Below are 17,044 nucleotides of genomic sequence, written 5' to 3'. Positions count from 1 at the left end.
CGCCGAAATGCAGCATGTTGCATTTCGGCGCGCACGGCGCACCGTCAAAGGTGCGCAGCACACTACTTTCACACTGGCAGCGCATGATCGGCGCACCCTATGCTAAAGATAGGGTGCGCCGATCGCATGCGTGCAAATGCGAAAGTAGGCGGTGATCCCGGATGGGGCGGGCAGGGAGCCGGCTTGGGGCGGGGATTAACGACGCAGGGCGCAGCGTTGTTTTAACGCAAATGTGAAACCAGCCTTAGTGCAGTTTCCACCTGCAGATTTCTATAATGGAGCAGATAAAAAACTGCTGCAGAACTGCACAAAAGAAGTGACATGCTGCAGTTTTCAGGCTATGTGCACACGTATGCAGAAAATTTCTGCATGAAAACCGGACTTCTTCCCAGAAACCGCGCGTTTTTTCCACACGTTTTTGCGCATTTTTTCCCGGAGCGTCCCCAGACACATAGAAAATAGCCAGAAATGCGGAATTTACCGTGAAATTAATGAGCATGCTGCGGTTTTTACTGCAAAGCGTTTTTTTCGCGGTAAAAAACGCATCAATATGCACAAAAAAGTGCAAAATGCATTACAATGAATAGGATGCTTCTTTTAGGCATTTTTTGAGCGGATTTTTTGGTAAATCCGCGGGAAAAATGCAAAAAAAACGCAGCATGTGAACACAGCCTAAATCTGCACCAAATCTGTGCGGAAAAACCTGCAGCATGTGTACAGCGTTTTTTGTTTTACATAGCCTTTAATGGTACTGTACATCACTTGCAGTTCTGCTGCAGTTCTGCAGGGCCAAATCTGCTGCAGAACTGCACAGAATCTGCACCGTGTGCATAGGGCCTTAATGTGTCACCGGGTTCATGAGAAAAAAAGAAAGTGAAACTTAAATGAAAGAGCTGAAATAGTTAAAGTACTATTAAGGCTGAAGGCGTCCTGCAGCTGCGAGGTGTCACCGACAGCCCGTGTTGACTATGCTAAAAAAGGGATCATGTTAGATGCAAATTTTTTTTGTTTGACGGCACACAGAAGCTTGAGCAGTCGACAGTATAGGTGTGACACTGGGGAACGTGCTGCATCAAAAAGTGCCCCCTAAGGACTCCCGTGCCCACTGAGGACTACCTAAGACTGGACCTTTGTAAATTCGTATAAAAAGCGCCTTAGCTCTCTCACCTCCTGATCCATTTGGCTAAGTGCACACGTATTTTGGAGAGCTGCGTATTTTGGAGAGCTGCGTATTTTTCCGCAGAAGTCCTGCGGTTTACCTGCGGATTAGCCTGCGGTTTTGCCCTGCGGTTTCACACCTCACAATGGATAAGGTGTGAAACCGCTGCGGAAAAACGCACAAAGAATTGACATGCTGCGGATTGTAACCCGCAGCAAATCCACGTGGAAAAATCCGCAGCATGTGCACAGCGTTTTCCAGTTTACCATTGAAAACAATGGTACTGTACAACGCACCAAAATCTGCTGCGGACCCGCAGGTGCAGAACCGCTGCGGATCTGCAGCAGAATCCGCACTGTGTGCACATAGCCTAAGGGATAGCCAAAGATAGAGCAAAATCCACTCTTCAGAAAAAAACTGCTGTCCATATATATGTCAATCAAAAGCTCATCCATAACCAGTCTGTCAAATTATTCAGATCATCAAGGATCAATTGGCCCTTACAGGGTTACGTCCATCTTCATCAATTTCATATTATCGAACAGCTCTTGTAAAAACAAGCACTTTAGCAATTTACTGCTTATTAAAATTTTCATCCGTTCATGAGATATGAACACTTTTCTTTTGTTTACAGCTCGTTGCCTAGGAGACCGACCACCGCTGCTGTCTAGATTCTAAGCCCTGGCTGGGATTAGGAGGTAACAGCGCACCCTGGCCAGTTTCAAAACAGAGCTTACAAGTTCAATACAAAGGAGCTTGTAAGCGCTCTGTGTTCTGCTATCTAGCAGCGGTGGTCGGTCTCCAAGGCAACGAGCTGTAAACAAAAGAAAAGTGTTAATATCTCAAGAACAGATGAAAATGTTAATAAGCAGTACATGGGAAAAGTGCTTGTATTTACCAGCTCTATCCAACAATACCAATTTATGAAGATGGGAAATAAACCCCTTTAACATAGGGAAGGGGACAAGATGATTTTACAGTCATCCTAGTGTAATGTGCCGCCAAAGCCTTGTGACAGACATAGTGTATACAGATCTTTTTGGTCATATTTCATCTTCAAAGCCAAGTCTGTCAGATGTGTTTGAGTTGCGACTTGTCCTACCAGATAATCTCCTCCAGCCATTAAACACAGGGACTTGGGCTGATCACAGCAGTCTAATCCGAGCCTCTGCTTTCTGAACGATTGTAAACCTAAAATAGAAAGCAAAGCAAACAGGAGAGAGTTTAACCGGAGTTTTTTTGATCGTGTTTGGTAACACTTACCAGGGTAGCAGGGTGATGGGAAGAGTTGTCATGGGGACGCGAGCTGTAGCATTCTTATAATTCCTAAACTTTCCATTCCTTATATTTCCAGGATATGTACGGACAAGTGAAGGATAGATGTCCGCGACTATGTCATCTGAAGAAGGGGCCCAATGGCTACGGATTCAACCTTCACAGCGAGAAATCGCGGCCCGGACAGTTCATCCGCTCCGTAGACCCCGGCTCTCCCGCTGCCAAGGCCGGACTGAGACCACAGGACCGGCTGGTGGAGGTTTGTGATAAATTTAATAATTTTTTAGGTTTATTAATATGGTCACTGTTCTATCTCTCAAAGGGGTCAGTTCGCAACCCAACTTTTCTGAAATCCTGAATGCAAATTTGCCTGATTTATGCCTGGGATGCCAGAATTCGAGAGAGGAATTTCACAGGAATGTGAATGGGGTCTCCTGACTGTCCTACTGTCAGGGGACGTAAGGATCAAGCAGTTGGGGTTCAGTCCTTTAATCGGGCCGCTCATTGTAGCAGATGAGCAATCGGACGGTTGATCCTGTATATGGAGGAGTAGGAAAAGTTGTCTGTCGCCGTTCATCAGACAGCTTCATCTAGGGAGTCAGATCAGTGTCTGAAATCCTATGTTTGTTTCACTAGTCTTCAGGTACGTGGGTATGAAAATAATGTGCTACCGGCCCTTTAAGACCACTTGGCGGCCCCCCTGACAGCCGTCTGTAATAGCTCCGTGTTTCACTCTCACTTCGGACGACCATTGTAAGCTGCAACGTGGGATCTTTATAAATTAATCAGAACCATATTCTGCGGCACAACACAAGGAGGTAATTTAATGACAGCCCCAGACATCAGGGGGCATTTTGCTGCGAATTTATTTGCACAGGAAAGAAAGCACTATTAGAAAGCGCCCCCCTTTGGCACAGCGTCCATTTGGCACCATGCTTAGGTACTTAATGCTAATTTGGGCAGATAGGTATTCCAAAACATATGCTCCCTGCACCGTGCCATGGGTCACCCGATCCACCTTCTTGTTGCCCGAGTCTGCTGAACCTTCGGTGCCCTCTGCCCGCTAGATCCGTCATCTCCTCCCATTGTACGCCCAGCAAGCTGTGCCCCGCAATTCATGGGTTCTCCTGTATAATTGATGCGGGTGACGCAGCCATGCGAGTGCTGGTCGGTGCTGTGCCAGTTGGGGGAGGGTCTTTTTTTTTTTCGCTACCAGCTGGGAGGTTTGGGAACCCGATCCGTGCCCGGCACCTCACAGACATTATGTGCTCGAGCCTTCCATGCATATTTAATGCTGCTCTGTAGGAGCGAGAGGATTCCCAGGGGAAGCAGCTCATTCAGGCTGCTAATCTTGTACCTGGAGAGAGGAGCCCGCTCGGGGTCCCGGGTCCTGCGGGGCACGACGTATGGCACAGGCATGTGTGGCCATTAGACACCTGTTTCCCAACGTGCTTATCTGTCACTGAAGATTACAGCTCCATGCACGGACGGCCGCCCGGTTATGTTACCGGATCGCCCCCATGTATCCAGATGCACATAATAAATATAAATGGGCCACACGTAATATCTACGTATATACGTCATTGCCAGGGTGGCAACAACTCATCCACTGAACTTGAAAAAGGCTCCTGCTCATAGCTTTTCCACTCCTGCACTACAACTTCCAGAATGCCCTGACATTTAAATGTCTAGCTGCTTCCAAATTTACCCTTAGAAGGAGGTTTTCAGCCCATTATAAACTGATAAAATTGCAACTTTTACAAAAAAAAAAAATTCTGTTCACAAAAACTGAAGGATTTTTTGTTTGTTTGTTTACTGCTTGTTGCCGAGGTTACCGACCACCTCTGAAGTCTATAAGCAGCAAGCAGTCTCCTAAGAACGTGCTTAGCAGGTGCTCTTTGCTACACAGCTCGCAAGCGTTGGATCTGGACAGTGACCCTGCAGAAGCAAAGCTACCGCCGATTGCCGGATGCTAGAGCGCATAAGTCGGACCACCACTGCGACAATGTCGATGGTCCGAACTGGCCCCCCAGGCAAGCAGGCTTGAGAACTTGGAACAACACCTTTAATACTGTAGTATCCATCTTATGGCTCTCTATCCATGCAAATACTACAACCCCCACCATACCCAAAAGCATACCCGCTCACATTCTAATGAATTAACATGCCATCTAGAGGACCCTCAACTGCTGCAATACTACAACTCCCAGCATGTCTTGACAGCCAAGGGGCTTTCGAGCTTTTACTCACTCATCTTCGGCTCACCAGCTATCACAAAACTACAACTCCCAGCATGCCCTGACAGCCAAAGAGCATCCACCCACCCTTCAGCTCTATAGTGCCCTACTTATGGCTCCTCAGCTATTACCGTACTACAACCCCCATCAAACCCTCATGACCAAAAGCACCTTCAGCTCCCCTCACAGTCCAAAGCAGTAGCATGCGCCTTATAAATCTCCAACTATCACTATACTACAACTCCCAACAGCCAAGGTGTTTGCCATCTTCTGCAAAATCCACTCACCAACTTTTGCAGCACTACAACTCCCAGCGTGCTCTGACAGCAAAAGCTTTAGCTTCCCACGCTTTTAATATTGTAGTGTCCATCTTATGGCTCTGTAGCTATTGCTATACTACAACCCCCATCATACCCTGACAGCCAAAAACACCTGCAAATTTGACATAACATGCAACCTATAGATCCCTAGCTAGTGCAACACTACAACTCCCATTATAGCCTGATGGCTAAGGAGCTTGCCGTCTTCTGCCAGATCTTGCCACTCATCAGTGTTTGCCAATTTTTGCAAGACTACAACTCCCAGCATTGCGTGAAGGCCAGAGCACTGTCAGCTTCCGGAAGTCTACAAACATTCTAGTGACGCGGAGTTGGGCGTTGTTGTTATGCAGCACGGGGTCCGATACTTCGGTTTCTCTTGGAGATAAGTGGTGCCGGGTGTATCTGGCAGTGGCACAGATGTGGCAAATATGCCTCTTTTTTATTTATTTTTTTTTTGTAGCTCGGAAAAAGGGGCTTGATTATTTTTTTGCGATGTTTTTAAAAACTTTTTTTTTTTTTTTTACATCTCATTTTTATTTATTTTTTTTATTTTTTTCACTTTTATTTTTTTTTGTTTTATTACATTTCAATTTTATTTTTTTTTTAATAGAAGTCCTGAACCTTCGATCATTATATAGGACAAATCGCAGGATCCTATGAAGCCGATCATAGAAGATGTCAGCCGCCTCGTAGCCTGAAATGGCTGATAACAGGGAGCAATAGATAGCCCCCGACTGACACAGAGACCGGTCTGGCTGCCTTTCTCTCTCCAGCGTCCATGTTTTGCAGCGTCTCCTGTATTATTTTTCTTTGTCAGGCTGCTGTACAAGTACTAAAAGTTCAGGGGTGTTAAATTCGGGGATCTGAGTTCACCCACATCCTAAGAAAGAAGGGGGTTCTGCATAGGGGGGGGAATTATTTGGAAACAGTCTGAATAAAGAAAGAAAAGTTGCATGAGGAGCTGTGAGGCGGGGGGCGTCCGAGGGTAAAATAAAGGGGGTGACAGCGAGAGGAGGGAGGGGAACACAAATATGGCCCAGAACAGAGCACGGCCATTATTTCTGTCAGGAGAAAGTAGGAAGCGGTTGCTAGGGAACCAGGGAGAAGAGGCCTCGGTGTTTGTTTTCACCGCCAGGGCCGAGGGCAGAGTGCAGGGAGCGAGAAAAGAGACTGGAGACCAAAAAAAAATGAAAGAATGGCTCCCGTTAACCCCTCGAGTCGTAACCACACAATGCATTCTTTTATGGTTCCCACACTCCATTGTCAGGCGGCCCAGCACGCGATTCAGTCCGAGGCATGTCGCCTTCCAGGAGAGACGTGAGGAAACTGCTCAACTAGTAACTCCACATCAGTAATAAAGATCAATCCTCACCGCTTCTTCCAGCTATATTACCGGGCCTCAGATCCAAACTGCCCACAGCGACCAGTCTGAGCTTAGCGTTCACATTTTAGACCCTTTTATGACTATATAACACGAGCCAGCGTCTGCCTGTATCAGCTGACTCCGAACTCCGCCATTTAGCAATTTAGATGCTGCGGACAATCACTGAAAGGGGTCTCCCACTACATGGTCAGTTCAGGGCCCCATAGAAAATAATGACAATGTCCCGTACAAGTGATATCAGCACTGCTTTTCCAGGCGGGTGATGTCACACTGGTCCCCATTGCCCCCCACGCATTGTGATTATGGGGAACTGATGGGTTGGCACGACATCTTTGGGTCCTATTGAAGGCAACGGCCTTTACTTTCTTAGTCACTTTCACTATATACTGCTGTACTGCAATATATAGTATAAGCCATCAAACGAGCGTAAATTTAAGTTCCCTAGGAGGAGGGAAAAATTTTGAAAAAAAAAATTATGAGTTTAGATCACTCCCCCTATAAGAAATTTAAAAAATATATATTTGCCATCATAGTATCCGGATAAGTCCAATTTATCAAAATACACTCTCATATATATATATATATATATATATATATATATATATATATATATATATATATACACACACAGACTATCACCGTGTCTGTTAAAATCTGATTTATCAAAATATAAAAATACCGTTCCTCCCAAAAAAAAAAAGCAGTCACTCTGCTCCATCGATGGAAAAATAAAGATAATAATAAAAAATGGAGATCAAATAATTTTTTTTACAAAGTAAATCATCCTGCCAGGTCGTTTGTATACGTAAAAACAACTATAAAATTTCAGAAATTTTAAATTATTTCACTGTACTTGGGATTTTTTTTTCCTTATTTTTCAGTACATTTTACATTAAACGGTGTCATTCGAAACACCCACTCTAACAACAAGCTCTTATACGGCAGTGTGGATGGGAAAATGCAAAAAATAGTTATGGCTCTTGGACGAAGGGCAGGAAAAAAAAGAGCAAATAAAAGGGAATATTGTCTTTAAAAAAAATGAGCTGAGAAAAATTTTGCATCTTTTTTTTTTTAAAAAGTCAGCTCAAAATATCTGGAAACTCCAAACATCATCCACAATAATGAATGTTAAAAAAAGCAAGCACAAATGAAAAAGCAAGTGAAAAATGCCGCAAATGTCTTGCTGTTACAGCATATTTTAATATGACCGCTGTATATCTCTCCCCAAAGGTAAACGGACAGATCGTCGATGGCATGAAACATTCGGAAGTGGTAACGAACATAAAAGCTAAAGACAACGAGACGACGTTACTGGTGGTAGACCCTGACACAGATGAATATTTCAAGAAATTGGGGGTCACCCCAGCTGAAGCTCATATTAAAGGAGGTACATGCTGTCAGCTATTTTGTCTTGAGGGGCTAAGCCATACCAACTAATCAAATTGCCATAGAAAAACGAAAACTGAACTCTGATGAGTTGCTATGTCTGCAGTTTGCTCCATGTAGGTGGCCCCCAATAACATAGCCTAGGGGGACCACATTGCCCATTGACCTGTGTGTCACATTCTATTGGCGCGATGATTTTTGTTGCCCCTTCCGCTGATTCTTGGAGTAGTACATGGGTACACTGAGTACCTTTGAGCCAACCAAGTACAATTGCTAGGGCCTGCTTTGTCATCTTGGTCAATGCCTAGATCCTATGCAAAGTACAGCAGTCCAGATAAGTTTGAAATCAGTTCCTGCATTCTGCATACATAGGGACTGAGATGACAAAGCTTTCAGAATAATGAAGAGAGCTTTGTCATCTTGGTTGGTTGCAGAGCGCAGCAGGCAATGATAAACTCACCTAGACTGCTGTGCTCTGCATAGGCATCGACCATCAAGACAAAGGCTGCTATGTGCATACCTGAAGCTCTCTGCCTGTCCTCTAAGGCTACTTTCACACTAGCGTCGTGCGACGGTCGTCACCCTGCGTCGGGGCGACGTACCGACGCACGCTGTGAAAGGCGTGCACAACTGGGGCAGCGGATGCAGTTTTTCATCGCATCCGCTGCCCCATTGTCTTGTCGGGGGAGGAGGGGGCGGAGTTTCGGCCGCGCATGTGCGGTTGAAAATGGCGGAGACGACGCACAAAAAAAGTTACATGGAACGTTTTTTTGTGCGTCGCGGCCGCCAAAACACGACGCATCCGTTGCACGACGGATGCGACGTGTGCCCAAACGTCGCAATGCGTCGCTAATGTTAGTCTATGGAGAAAAAACGCATCCTGCGGGCAACTTTGTAGGATGCGTTTTTTCTCCAAAATGACGCATTGCGACGTGCGTCGCACGACGCTAGTGTGAAAGTAGCCTAACAAATAATTTTGTGAAAGGGGCGAGAGAGACCTGCTGGGGGAGCAGTCACAAATGTAAGCGTTCCTCTTTAAAAACAAACACAAACACTAACATAATAAATATAGGTCTATACACACTTTTTCCACTTTTATCTAGGGTTAGTGCTAATGTTAGTGCTAGTGTGAGAGCTACAGATAGTACTAGAGTTACAGCTAGGGTTATTGCTAAAATTAGAGCTAAGGTTAGTGCTAGTGCTAGGGTTAATTCTAGGGTTAGTGGTAATATTAGAGCTAGGGTTAATGCTAGTGTTGTATCTTAGGTTAGTGCTAGTCTTAGAGTTATGGTTAGAGCTAGGGTTAGTGCTAATATTAGAGCTAGAGTTAGTAATAATACTACAGCTAGGGTTACTGCTAGCTTCAGAGGTAAGGTTAATGCTAGTGTGAGTGCTAGGGTTAGAGTTAGGATTAGTGTTAGGCCGGGATCACACATGTGAGAAATACGGCCGAGTCTTGCATGCTAATACCCCGCACTGCCACCGGCACTCGGATTGGAGTGTGCGGCCGCATAGAAATACATGGAGCCGCACATTCCGCTCCTGAGTGCCAGCAGCAGTGCCGGGTATTAACATGCGAGACTCTGCCGTATTCCTCGCATGTGTGATCCCGGCCTTAGGTTAGTGCTAGTCTTAGAGATAAGGTTAGTGCTAGTGTTAATGCTAGGGTTAGAGCTATGGTTAATTTTAGGGTTAGAACTAGGGTTAGGGCTAGTGTTAGAGCGATGCTTAGTGCTAGAGCTAGGGTTAGTGCTGCTGTTAGATCTAGGGTTAGTGCTAGTGTTAGAGCTAGGGTTAGTATGTTTAGTGCTAGTGTTATAGTTAAAGTTAGTTCTAGTGTTAGTCCTAGTGTTAGTGCTAATATTAGAGATAAGGGTAGTGCTAGTGATAGAGCTAGCGTTAGTGCTAGAGCCAGGGTTAGTACGTTTAGTGCTAGTGTTAAGGTTAGTTCTAGTGTTAAGGTACTGTCACACTTAGCGATGTACCAGCGATCCCGACCAGCGATATGACGCGGTCAGGATCGCTGGTACATCGCTAAGTGGTCGCTAGTGAGCTGCCACACAGGCAGATCTCACCAGCGACATCGCTGGGGATGGGGGTCGCTACTTACCTGTCACACCAGGCGATCCTGCGTCCTCCCGCCCGGCTCCACACGTCGCTCGTCCTCACAGCAGGAAGCGCCGCAGGAAGCTGACGACGAGAAACAGTCCTGAACGTTCTCGTGCGATCAGCGATAACCAGCGGGGGAGCCGGTCGTAGGTAAGTATCACACATAGCGATATCGCTAGCAATATCGCTATAACGTCACTAGTTATAGCGATATTGCTAGCGATATCTCTTAGTGTGACATGCCCTTTAGAGTTAGGATTAGTGCGAGTATGATAGCTAGGGTTAGTTCTAAAGTTAAAGCTAGGGTTAGTGCTAGTGTTAGAGCTAGGGCTAGTGCTAAATCTAGGCTTAGTTCTAGAGCTATGGTTAGTGCAGTTAGGCCTGATTTTAGAACCAGGTGTTAGTGTTAGGGTTAAATACTTGCCTTACCCCAGGCACAGGCAACCCACCCTGCACTGCTGGAGGCCCCTATAAAAATCAATGGGGGAATATGTTGCACAGGTCTGCATTTCAAGTTGGCCCAGCATTAAGATACCAAATTAATATTTCTCTTGTGATCTTTATACTTTTTGTCTTACCTTTTAGGTGTAATCCCTCAGCCCCTAACCAATGGAGTGAGCAAAACACAGGTAATTGTGCACGGATAATTGAGGTTGGGGAGGGGGCACTTTTGGACTATCTCTCCAAAAAGTGATGCGAGGGAGTTCTGAGCATGATTTTGTGCCCGTGGACGACATTTGACATCAAAGTTTATGTCACTGTTTGAACATGTCTGGTGCTGACGTCCAGAACAGAACTAGTAGTTAAAGTTTGTGTATTTTTTTCCTATTAAAGTCGATGGCCTTGAGGTTCTTGTATTTTCTAATCATTAGAACCTTGGGGCCATTGACTTCAGTGAAGTGGAAGTGTTTTGTTTAAAACTTTGCATATGTTTGGAAAGCGTCCGACCCCTCATAACTCCGTGTTGTCCCTAAACTTCTCTCTCCCCCTTACCGGGCAGAACATGGTGCGGTTTCTTCCATTCTATTTTATTTCCCCCTATGTGTTTGGGATGTAACGAGTTTGCACACTTGTGAAGGGGATCTTGCTATTCCTGCGTTTTCCTTCCATAAACTAAAGAAAAGCACCAAGTTTAAGCCCCCTCCGTGCAGATTCCTGGGAGCGGTCCAGGCAGGAAATGTGCAGCCGTTTGCCAAGGCTCTGGTTAGTAAGAGTGTTTGGTGTATACCTCCAGGCAGACGATGAACGAGCAAGGTGTTAGTGTTACTGACAAACTGTCTGCAAATTGGGACTTATCCTCCGGCCAGGCAATCATTTCAACCTATAGGATTGTCTGCAGCTTCTGCTTTAAGATGCATTGAAAGGATATCACACCTGAAAAGGGGGTTATAATGTAGGTCCTCCTCGTGGTAGAGGTCTAGCTGCCCGAGGTCTGTGCAGGGGCAGTGCTGATTTTTGCAGCTGTGCCCACTGGGATCAATAGATGCCTAGTTCTAATCAGCCCCCATCTTCCTTTATGTTAGCCCTACTGTCTCAATTACTGCCCAACTGCAGGTCTCCTAACCTGAAATAATAGCCTCATAGGCAAACATTATTTTAGGTGTATGAGCTCGTATTAATAAGCCCTAAAACATTTTGGGAAAAAAACTGCACACCTCCCATACAAATGGGGTTATTAAAAAATGTAATTAAATGGCCCTCATCACGTAATTAAAAACTGCAGCCCAACTTAGTCACGTATCAGGACAGCCTGAAGTCTGACACAACTCCTGAAGACCTGTGTCTCAACTGACAGAGGAGCTATATTGTAAACACATGTATCTCCGTAAGCTGAGGGGAAGGGCTGCATCAGGAGAAGAAATTAAACTTTTGCTCGGCTGACTAAGCACAGAGGACTGAGGCAGCAGAAAAAAATCCTCTGTGCTCAGTCAGCCAAGGTGAAGATTTATTTCTTCTCCTGTCACAGCTCTTCTCCATTAACAGCAGAAGAAAGGTTTATTTCTTCTCCTCTCATAGCCCTTCTCCTCGACTCACAGAAATATAGAAGGTTTATTCTCCTGTCACAGCCCTTCTCCTCTATTCACGGAGGTACAAAATAATTATTTTTACTCCTGTCATAGCCCTTTTCCAGTCACAAAGGTACAAAAGATTTATTTCTTCTCCTGTCACAGCCCTTCTCCATGGCTCATGGAGGCATGTGTGCTTATCATTTGAGACACAGATCTCGCATGCCTTGGGCTTAGACGACATCAGGCAGTGTGTATGAAGACATTTTTGTTTTCTATTACAGCTTAATGGAGGCTCCTCGACTTCCTCATCTCACAGCGATTTGCAGAGCCCTGACAAAGACTCGCAGGTAATCAAAGTGTCCAATGTCTTTTATACGCTGCCATTTTATATGGAGCCATCATAGGACATTTGAGACTGGGACTTTTAGTGTAATAGATAAAAAAGATAAAAAAAATATGAAAAAATATAAGGCGGCCAATATAAATGCCAAATACAGCAATTAAAAGGGTTGTCCAGTGACAACACATTATCACCTATACCCTGAATATCGTTAGAATCGATCACTTTTCTCCAGAATGGAGCGGCAGGCCAGACGCCCGACCGCCGCTCAATTCATTCTCTTTGCGACGGATCAAAACAGCCGAGTGCTGCAATTGACAGCTCCGTAGGTGGATGAACATGTGTACTGCCGCTCAATTCTAAAGGGAATAGTAGTTACACATTTTGTTGATTGGTGCAGGTCCGACTCCACCAATCAACAAGTTATCCCCTATTCCATGGATGGGGGTAAATTATTTTCACCCGAAAACCCTTTTATTATGTGGGTATATCGATGATGTTTCTGGAGGAAGCGATTGATTACCTCTAACCCAGATTTCTGGTGTCAAAACTTGTACAAAAATGACTTTTTGTCCTTTGTGCCGACTCGACGCTTTTCTAAAATAATTTGAGTTTAGAGTTGAGCAAAGAGATTTGCAGGATCCTGGATCCGGTAGCCAACTCAGTAGTCCATGACTGCCTGACGAGCGCTCGTACCTGCTGGCATAACCGGTGCAGAGGTTCGTCTGGCACCAACGTCAGTCCTCAGTCTATGTTGTAGCTAGAATCTAAGTCAGCCCATATTTGGTGTAGATTTAATGTACTGGTGCACGAGGTGCGCCTCTTAATAAATTTAGTGCATCCCCCACTCCCAAGGTCTCAGCTGAGCCACCATGTACTGTGGGTTGCACGCTCACCAGGCGGCAGGTATGAATGTGAAATTAATATCCTCCATTACCCCCTTTTTTTTTTTTCTTGTGTTACAGGCAGGCGACCTGAACAGAAAAGATCCCTTTGAAGAAAGTGGGCTACGACTCAGCCCCACAGCGGCCGAAGCCAAGGAAAAGGCCCGCTCCAAGAGAGCCAACAAGCGAGCTCCCCAAATGGACTGGAGCAAGAAACATGAACTTTTCAGCAACTTCTGATCCCGTGATGTAGAACGGTCGGACGAGAGAGCGGTCGCAGGACTCATACCCCTTTCTCCAACTAAAAAAAAACAAACTAACGAGAGGTCGTCACTGAAAACTATATCTGTTTAACCATTTCAGCTATGTGGCATGTTAACTCTTTTAGTGCCAGGCCACATATTATACCCACACCAGCATCAAGGGACAGGATGGACCTGACCTGTCCTTGGAAATATGGTGCGCTCTGTACGGGGCATTATTGGTTCACGTGGGCAAAAAAAAAAAGAAAGTCTTAAGGGCTGGAATGTAAATGACAAAAAAAAAAAAAAAGCAATGGATTCTGGAATTGCTAAACCAGCAGGGTCCTGGCAGCTGGTGTCATCCTCCTCCTGTGTTTATAGGACAGTGCGTTCCCACCAAGGGTTAGGATGTACGAGCACTCTAGAGACTCCGAGCGGGCAGAGTACCTATCTGGCATGTGCAGACCCCTTAAGGAGGAAGCTTACCAAAAATTCTCAGTACATAGAAGGATTGCACAATGGCTGTGCCTCTGTTAACACTTTATCTGCCGCCTCCCGCTAGTAATGAAATGCAAGTGATATCCTTTAATTCCTCCAAGACGTCTTTCTTAACATCCTTTGCATTTCTTGGCGGCATGGAAGCGGGCGGGGAAGGGGGGGGGGGGACATTTTGGGCCTCATGTGGATTCGGCAGAGTATTGCACGTCAGACCGTCCCTTGGGGTCACGCATTCCTCTCTGCAGCCCAGAACCGCTGGCTCCCTCTTACCCCAAACTGATGTGCACATGGTTTCAGTTAAATGCAAAAAAATAACAACAAGACTTGGAAAATCAAGGCCGCTTCTGAGATTTGGGAAAAAAGTGCCCCTGCGCTTTGCTTTCTAGAGACCTACGCATAGATGCAGATGTTATGGAAGCGAGCCGGGGGTGATGTTACCGCTACGAGAAATTAGGTTAATCGAATAAAACGTGGATTTCCAGGTCAGGGACAAATGACCATAAGGCTGTGGCCAAGATTCGCTCACATCACAGCGAAGTACAAGTGAAAGGGGTCGCATTGCAACCTCAAGGTTATGGCAGAAAGGATTTGTACCCCCGGGGTCACAATGCGACCCCATTCACTTGCACTGCGCCAAAGTCGCTGTTTAGCCCCAGACTAAAGCATACAGGACTGATTGGTCAGCTGCACACCTAAAAATCATTTTTATATTTTTAGGAAATGTCGGCAGCAGCTCCTCATCGGTTTTATCATTAATTGTAGTCGCTGCCACCGTCCATCCCAGGATGAAATTAAAAATCCCCACGCCAAACACCGCACATCCAGTCTGTATCCGATGGATCATAATGCTTGTACTTAAGACGCTCTAATTAAAATGAAGTATAGTTTAACCCCGCGGCACACTAATACCGTTCATGTCCCAGATTAACAAGCCGGCGGGATCATGTTGTTCATTGGAAAGCTCTTCTCACCAGATCTATGGCGCTTAAGCTGACGCAGGAATGCCGCTTAAATCACGTCAGCCGGGAAGGGAGGGGGAAGATTAGGCTGATTCACGCCAAATAAAATAGCTTTTTTGTAATAATTCTCCCGGAAAAACAATAACAAAAGAAAAAGGTTCCTTGATACAAATGTATAAAGCAAGACTGCCCCCTAGTGGCCATAATGAAGTCAAGGAAAAAGAAAAAACCGTATCCTGGAAGTTGGTAGTCTTTATTATTTAGTATCGGGAGTTGGAGGAAGACCTGTACCAGAAGGTTTTCTGATGATTATTCCAGCTTTGACCCCATTGTAGTTTTTCTCCTACATGCTGACCCTTTAAGTTAACCCTTGAGGTCACACTCGACCTCATTGCTCACCTTTTAAGGTCTCGCTTGGCTCAGTTGCTCACCCTTGAGGTCGAGCATAGCCCTTAAGGCTGCTCTCGGCCCCGTCGCTCGCCCATGAGGTCGCTCTCAGTCTCGTCGCTCGTCTTTGATGTCAAACTTGGCTCCATCGCTTGACCTTGAGGTCAAACTCTGCCTCGTCGCTCACCGTTAAGGTCACTCTCCGCCCCGTTGCTCGCCCCCGAGCCTTTAGACTGAGCTAGGTCCCATTACACATACTGCAAACAGCGTGACTCGATCCCATCACACAGTATTCAGGGCGGCCGTGATCCCATCATTTTTACATTTTATTAAGCAGGATCTGGTTTACACTGTGTTGCCAGCTAATGTGAGCGTTACTCATTATATGGAAGGTTTTCGGTAAGTGATTCTCCCCCCCCCCCACATCTTTAGTGGCTCAGGTGCCCGGACTTGCCCATATGCGCAGGCACTACGGAAAGAAAGGAACAGGAGAAGTGGATATGGCAGCCCCGTCCTACATCACCGATCCCCGGGGTGCCTGAAGGTAGATCTAGAATGTGGACTGAACATGGAGACGGCGCGTTTCGCATACGGACTGACATATGAAGGATGCGGCTGTCAAAGCCGGATGTAGCTTGTAATTTTAACAAACCAATGGATTGTTTTCTTTTTTTTTTTTTAAATGGACATAGAATTATTTTAAGTGTTGTAAAACCTGGACCACTATGGCTGTAAAGTGCCCGGCTAATGCCGCTCTATCCTACACCACTCATCAGTATGGCAGGCACTGAGCGCTGCCCCCTGCTGGTAGAATCGGAGGTCTGCGGTATAGTTTTCTACGACGGACTGATTTTTGATAGTAAAGATAGAGGCGACCTCTGGACTGCACATGGCCACCGAGCTGCCTGTATGTAGCCGTCTGGAATCATATTTTTGTACTTTTAAACCTGTAATTACATAAAGGCACATATCTGATAACATTTATCTACGACACACGACATATTGTAAACCGCTATGTGCATAATAAAGGCTTTCCCAATTATGTGTGTGTCCCTTTAACGATGAAGCTTGGCTGTATCCGATCTTCCCAAATGGATATTTTCGGATAGAGCTTATAAGAACAAGCATTTTTGCAATTTACTGCTTGTTAAAATATTTAGTCGTTTGTGAGATATTAACGCTTTTCTTTTGTTTACAGCTCGTTGCCTAGGAGACCGACCACTGCTGTTAGACAGCAGAACACACACACAGTGCTCAGAAGCTCGTCTCCGTTGAGTCTGTGTAAGCGGTGTTTTGAAGCCGGAACTCACGCTGTTCCTTTCAAAACTTGGCCAGCTTCAGTGTGGTACTTACAAGCTAGACAGCCGCAGTGGTCGGTCTCCTAGGCAACGAAGTGTAAACAAAAGAAAAGTGTTAATATCATAAGAACGGCTGCAAATTTTAATAAGCAGTAAATTGCAAAAGTGCTTGTATTTACCAGCACTATCCCAAAAAATATTCATCTATGACGATGAAGAATAACCCTTTAAGAGGAAGCAGAAAAGTTACGAATATCCTCTGATCTTGGGCAGAGGGGGACAAAACACACAGTGCAGGGGCTAAGTAAGGGGGTATATATGATTAAATCCTGCCTGTCCGAGGAGAGCCGCTCACAGCTGAAGGGGCAACAGTGTCTCTTCTTTCAGTGATCAGTGGGGGTCTCGGCACCAGGACCACTGCCCAATGATTGAGTCTCCTGTCATGTTACAGTAATGGGTCAAGATTTTAGGAAATGGCTGTCACCTATCTATCCTCAGCATCGGAGATAAATGCTTGATCACCGGAGGCCCCACAGACCACAAGAACAGGGGTCCTG

General features: G+C 45.5%; 1 protein-coding gene across 1 annotated transcript in view; it reads left to right on the top strand.

Moving 5' to 3' along the window:
• Positions 1 to 16,231, top strand: part of NHERF2 (NHERF family PDZ scaffold protein 2) — a 79,089-nt gene extending 62,858 nt beyond the window's left edge. The window contains exons 3-7 of the mRNA XM_073558400.1: positions 2,514 to 2,693; positions 7,606 to 7,762; positions 10,456 to 10,499; positions 12,161 to 12,226; positions 13,185 to 16,231. Of these exons, the coding sequence (XP_073414501.1) occupies positions 2,514 to 2,693; positions 7,606 to 7,762; positions 10,456 to 10,499; positions 12,161 to 12,226; positions 13,185 to 13,343 (606 nt within the window). The 3' untranslated portion in view covers positions 13,344 to 16,231. The remainder of the gene's footprint in view (positions 1 to 2,513; positions 2,694 to 7,605; positions 7,763 to 10,455; positions 10,500 to 12,160; positions 12,227 to 13,184) is intronic.
• Positions 16,232 to 17,044: the final 813 nt, after the last annotated feature.

This window comes from Dendrobates tinctorius, unplaced genomic scaffold, assembly GCF_039654945.1.
Source record: "Dendrobates tinctorius isolate UK_male_01 unplaced genomic scaffold, ASM3965494v1 ptg000257l, whole genome shotgun sequence".
NCBI lineage: Eukaryota > Metazoa > Chordata > Amphibia > Anura > Dendrobatidae > Dendrobates > Dendrobates tinctorius.
The sequence above is the reverse complement of the archived record's forward strand: the minus strand, read 5'-3'. Positions and strand labels throughout refer to the sequence as shown.